General features: G+C 54.4%; 1 protein-coding gene across 1 annotated transcript in view; it reads right to left on the reverse strand.

Moving 5' to 3' along the window:
• Nucleotides 1-435: 435 nt before the first annotated feature.
• The window catches only part of NRDE2 (NRDE-2, necessary for RNA interference, domain containing), a 36,330-nt gene continuing 30,627 nt past the window's right edge, over nucleotides 436-6,138 (reverse strand). Inside the window, exons 11-14 of the mRNA XM_014543674.1 lie at nucleotides 4,048-4,976; nucleotides 3,243-3,381; nucleotides 1,272-1,343; nucleotides 436-819 (exon numbers count right to left, since the gene is read on the reverse strand). Of these exons, the coding sequence (XP_014399160.1) occupies nucleotides 694-819; nucleotides 1,272-1,343; nucleotides 3,243-3,381; nucleotides 4,048-4,976 (1,266 nt within the window). The 3' untranslated portion in view covers nucleotides 436-693. The remainder of the gene's footprint in view (nucleotides 820-1,271; nucleotides 1,344-3,242; nucleotides 3,382-4,047; nucleotides 4,977-6,138) is intronic.

A 6,138-nucleotide genomic window follows, 5' to 3' on the forward strand; every position in this document is an offset into this window, starting at 1 on the left:
GGGTCTGGTGGAAGGAGCTGGCGGACAGTGCTGCCCCCTCAGCAGTGCTTTCCCCACTGCACACGAGTCCCCGGGGTCCTGTCTGAGCAGATGCTGACTCGGCAGAGCTGGTGCGGGCCTGGGCCTACATCTCTAACAGGCTGGTCCACGGCGGAGGCATCACCAGGAAGGCTGAGGGAATAACACTTTTCTAAAAACACCTGATACAGGCCAAGTTTTAATGACTCCCTACTGCCCTGATCTGAAGATAGGGCAAAATCTGCTCTACTAACCAGTCCCAGGGGAGGAAGGAGGTCCTGGTGTTGAGAAACCAGACCTTTCTAATCACGACTTTGAAACCCAAGACGTGGCAAGGACCATCATGGGTGCCAACTGAGCGGGTCATTCACCCGTGCACTGGCGAGGCAGAGGAGGAAACACGCCAACCACAGTAGGTTTGGTTACCACTGCCCTGTTCTTGTCTATGTACATGTAAACACAAGATTCGCATCTATATGTAAAACGAGGGCTTCTGTGTCACTGGCACATCCAAAAAAGTGTGCAAGAGATGAGACTGATGAACTAGATATAAATTATCTAGAGAACTTTAAAAACCGGTCTGCTGGCACGCATGCTCGCACACCTGATCCCACCTCGTGCTCCCCCGGCTCCCAGGGCAGGGACATGCCCTGAGGCGTGGCCCATCCCCGGTCTCTAGTCCTCCAGCAACAGCTCCAGCTCCTCCAGGGGCAGGCGCACTCGGAGCTCCTTCTCGGTCATCAGGTCCAGGATCTCCTGCATCTCATCGGGGAAGTACTCCACGGCGTCCATGTACAGCGCCTAGGGCGGAGAGCCACCGCCCGGTCACCAGCCACTCCGTCCCAGCAGGCCTGCCCTTCGCCCCTCCACAGCCCGCAAGCCCCTCGCTGTCCTGACCCCGGCAGCACCTCAGAGAACACTGACCTCAGGGCAGTGAAAGGGAGTCAACTCCAGGTGGGTCCAGTTGGCACACAGGTTTCTCAGTGTCTGACCGGACTCTGCAGGGCTGACGGGCCATAGACCCCAACGCCTGCAGCCTCTGGGCAAACGCCAGGAAACCCACAGCAACACCCTGAACCCCGCTCCATGCAGAGACTGGAAGCGTGCCCACCGGCTCAGGCTGCACAGGGCAGTTCCCCGAGGGGCCTGGATGGGCCCCATCTCCCTGACAGGGACAGGCAGGCGGACACGGGGGACTGACGGGGCAGGAAGGTCCTCAGATGTCAGGAGATACCATGGCCTTTAGAACTTACCTTTGCCCAAGGACAACTCTGAAGCGCTTTGTAGAACACACCCTTGCTTCTGTCCTTATTTCCTAACGAAACCTGGGGTGGAAGAAGGGGGACACAAAAATGGTGAATTGAAGCAGGTAGTCTGAGGCTACAGAGACCACCCCTGCACTGACCCACGCCGGGTCCTCGGCTGCAGCCAACCGTGGGGTCTACGTACCAGGGGACGCTAGCGATCGGGGCCTCTGCTGTGTGGGGTCCATTCCTCCACCAACAGGCCTGGAGTGCTGACCGACCATTCACACTTCTGTCTGGCCTGCATCTCCTCCCTGTGGGCCCGCAGCCTTTCATTCCTAACAGTGCCTGGGACCCGAGGCCCTGTGTGTGGTGAGGCAGATGGCTTTACACAGAGAAGACCTCTGCTTTAACACGTGCCGTTTTCTGAAAACTCTCTCCGAGAAAAGAGCCAGGACTGCTGAATGGCTAACACTGAACGGAAACTTCAGGCAGGCATTTCAGTCTGAGAGGGTGCAGACATTCAGCAGGTCTCTCCAAGCATAACTTCCTTAGTCTCAACTCAGACACGCCCTCTCTCCACGCCCAGTGGGAGCCGGAGCTGCAGGCGGCACCCCCCGGGGGCCCCCCACGTCCCAGGAAGGGACCTGTTGCATGGCGGCTCCTCCGTGCACAGCCCACTGGGCAGCTCCCCCGGCTGCCAGGTGTCCGCAGCTGTTCGTGGGCACAAGCCAAGCTCGCAGAGCTCAAGTGTTTCTGGACTTTGCACTCACCCACCCACCTCCTCCAGACTCATTCCCAGAACCTTCTAGGGGACGCCAGGTCTCTGCCAGGTGGCTGGTACTTAGCGTCCAGTGAGGGTTGCTGACCAACCTCCCGGGAACCCTGGCAATGGCATCTAGAGACTCCGATCTGTGCCTCGGGAGCTCTGCCCACCAAGGCCCGCTCACTTCCTCTTCCATGTTTCAGGTTAAAGCCCACCATCACCAAGACTGTACCTTTGGGCTGTACCCAGCATCTGTGATAAAAGGTTCAAGCCTCCCCATGTCCTCCCACAGAGCCTCTGGCTGAACACTCCTGCTTCCCCCCTGGCATGAGCATCGGCTGTTCTGGGGCTAGACCTCTGCATCACACGCCAGGGCCAGTGTGAGCGGTCCCGCCTTCACTCAACAAAGTACTCCAATGTCCTCTCCAAAAATACTGACTAAACTTGAGATGTTTTCCCCTCGTTTTTGGAAGAAGATTTACTGCTGCAAGTTCTCACCCACCGTGTCTGTGAGACTCAGAGGTCCTGCACCGCAAGCCAGGTGCTTCTATGAGCCGGCTGGCCTCAGAGGAGAGCTGCTCTCTGCGATTGTCAACCGGCCACAGACACTTCCGCTGGACTGTATAGAGGGTCTCGGCCAGGGGAAAGCCTGTGAGACCGCTGGTTTTCTCTGTTCGGAATTTCCTATTTTATAACGGCCTTGGATGTAACTGCTCCCTCTCACTACAGCGCCCACCTTCTAAATTTCCTCATCTTAAACCCCGACCCTTGTACAGTTCCTACGTCAGGGCTGAAATCTAACCAGTGGGTGACGCCCATGCACCCTGTGACCCCGCGGGGCTGTGACGGTGAAAGTGTGTCTCCTCGGGCACCTGGGAACGTCTCATGGCAATAACTGGGACCAGGCACGGGACTGAAGTCACAGCTGCCGAAGGGGCAGAGCTGCAGGTATGGTCTCCACGTAAAAGTCTCCAAGGCCGCCAACAACAGTCCCTAAATACTGACGAAGCCTCACGCCAAAACGCCCAGCAACTACTCCTCCCTGTCCTCCCACCAAATACCTCGAGTAAAACTGCTACATGCAACTCCCGGGAGCCCTGACATTATCCCCGTCCAGGGGCGAGGGACAAGGAAGCGCCTCCAGCTTTCCCGAGCAGGGCCCCTGGACACCTGCACTTTCTGCGAAAAAACAAAAACTCCAAGTACTTTCTTACCAAAAAACTCAAGTACATCCTCCACAGTAAGGGGCACTGGCTGCCGTGCTCACTCCGAATCGCATTTTCAAACAGGGCTCTGATCCGGTGCGTCAAGCCCGTCTCAGGAATTGTGGCGTAGACCTCCCTGCCATCTACCCTGCAAGACAAAGGCTCATGAAACCCCGGCACAAGTTCTCTCACTGACATCACAAGAGGCACAGAGGCAGAGATGCACATTGTGTTCGTGACAACGAACGTCAGCAGCAACTGGCTCACAGCCTGTCAGAGGCAGGGCTGTCCCTCAGAGCTGGGGGTGCTGGGGGTGCGGAGTACAGATGGAATGCGCTCCTCCAAAGCCGGAGGAAGGCGGTGCCCAGGGTTCCGTGGTTTCTCCACCACGAGTCTGACTAGAAGTCACACACCAAGTCCTTGCTTCTCGGGAACCTGTCAGAGAGGCGAAGTGGCCTGTCCAACATCACACAGCTGGTGAATGGAAGAGCTGGGGTTTGCACCCAGAGTCCAACTCCAGGCCTGGCTCTTACCCACATGCTTTCCCCACAGCGTCTCAGACACTGAAGGCCTGACCATCCCCACCCACCATCGTCAGCAAGGCTCAGGGTCCCAGAAGGCATGGCCAGGAAGCCGGCCACAGAAGCCTCACCTGCGGGATGTTGCTCTTTGCAGTCTCTTCTATAAACCCTAAACCCACCCCGGTGTGCCAAGCACTGGCCGTGTTCATTTCTGTGCCCTGAGGCTCAGAGGGCAGGGGACACGCACACGTTCCATAAAGGTGTAGACACACGAACAAGATGAACGTGATTACCTCTGGACGGTCTCCACCAGTCTTTTCCTCATTTTCTCAGCTTCAATGGCAAACAGCCAAGGCTCCAAGGGTTCCGCAGACCTGGTGATGGCACCGAAGAATCTCCTGGTCTTGCTGGCGCTGTGGGACTTGCTCTGAAGCTGAACATAGGACCTCCAAAGAACCTGGTTGCCCGGATACAACTTCAAAGCCTCTGAGAGCGCCTGCCGCAGAGGAGCCAGAGGGTACACGCTGACTTTCATGTGGAACCTGAGCAGGCTCGTGTGCATCAGTGTGATGGCCTCGAGGACGCTGCTCACACTTGGGGGGCAGGCACTGGCCTCCAGGCCTGGGCCCTCTGGGGAAAGAGAGCCCTTCAGTTTTGCAAATACCTGCTCGTATATCTGCACAGCGGCATCGATCCCTATGGTCAAATACTGGAAGAGCATAAAGCATTTAACCACACTAACTAGGCGGTTAAGGGAGGCGGTGGCAGCTGGATCGGAGACGCGGCCCTCACACAAACAGTCCTGCAGTGCGTGTTCGTAAGCCTTCCGAGCTTTCAAAATGTGAATGGCTAGGACTTGCCCAGTGTAGGGCCCATAGGGACTGCTCTCAGCCAGCCTGGTTAATATGTGAACAGCTCGGGCCGCGGTGGCCACTCTGGTGTCTGGCGCCAGCTCCAGCTCCAGCTCAGCATAGAGCAGACTGAGCTCACAGACCTCAGGGTCCTTCAGCTCCCCGCTCCCTGCCGTGCTGAGCGCTGTATCGAAAACTTTTCTGGCGTCCTCTGTGTTGCCAAGCAACCATTCCAGATGTGCATACTGCTTCCAGAGGCAAAAATTGTTGCAGTTTTCTGGCTCCTTAAGGAGATTCTTAGCTAGTTTTTTGCAGTTCTTTCCTCGTGATTTTAACCTCTTCTTGTTTTTAGTGTGCAGACACCAAATGACCTAGAGGTGAAAAGGAAAGAATGACTCCACGTGCTCTATGATGTTAAACAAGCCCAGGTATTGCCGGCCTGAGAAAGCCACACGAGGCGTCTACACTTTCTTCCTTCACCACATGTTTGGTGAACACTTAGGCTCTCTAAGCTGGGAAACAAATCAGGATTTTTTTCCCCTCTATTGATTTTTAGAGGGAGTGGAAGGGAAAGAGGGTGGGGGGAGAGAGAGAGAGAGAGAGACATAGATGTGAGAGACACACACATCAATTGGCTGCCTACCGCACACGCCCCAACTGGGGCCGGGATCGAACCTGCAAACCAGGTACATACTATTGACTGGAAATCAAACCCATGACCTTTTCAAGCGTAGCCTGATGCTCTAACCACTGAGCACACTAGCCAAGGCACAAATCAAGATTTTTTACCAAGGCCACAGGAACCCCAATATCAAACATCCCAGTTTCCATCTGAAACCGCTATACACATCAATTGGCTGCCTACCGCACACGCCCCAACTGGGGCCGGGATCGAACCTGCAAACCAGGTACATACTATTGACTGGAAATCAAACCCATGACCTTTTCAAGCGTAGCCTGATGCTCTAACCACTGAGCACACTAGCCAAGGCACAAATCAAGATTTTTTACCAAGGCCACAGGAACCCCAATATCAAACATCCCAGTTTCCATCTGAAACCGCTATAAACAAGGCTCACATACCCTAAATGTTCTTCTCCAAAGAGGCAGCCTCCCAATTTTATACTTTAATTGGTGCACAGATTCATGCACATTGAAAGGAAATTAATTAGAAGAAATACTTTAATATTGCTATTCGCCCTTTCTCTACAATAGAAGTGTCAACCAAATTCAAGACTGACAATGACAGATCGAAATACACACGTGCGATTGGCGCCAGCGAGAGCTTTATATGTATCGCACATGCATGTGTCAACTTAACCTTTTATGTATATAGATAAACTTGCTTAATTAGACCTGCTTTCTGATTTAGCTAAACTTTTTCCAGCCCAGTGAAGCACCCCAACTTCTCTTTCAGGTAATTGTCAGCAACACAGCAGTAAATATCAACACGAAGCAGATTATCATTATAGATCACGCAGGGAGAACAAAGGGTGCAGCTGTGTTTGACTATATTCTGCGCAGTGAGAAAAC

The sequence above is a fragment of the Myotis brandtii genome, unplaced genomic scaffold, assembly GCF_000412655.1.
Source record: "Myotis brandtii unplaced genomic scaffold, ASM41265v1 scaffold332, whole genome shotgun sequence".
NCBI classification, from domain to species: domain Eukaryota; kingdom Metazoa; phylum Chordata; class Mammalia; order Chiroptera; family Vespertilionidae; genus Myotis; species Myotis brandtii.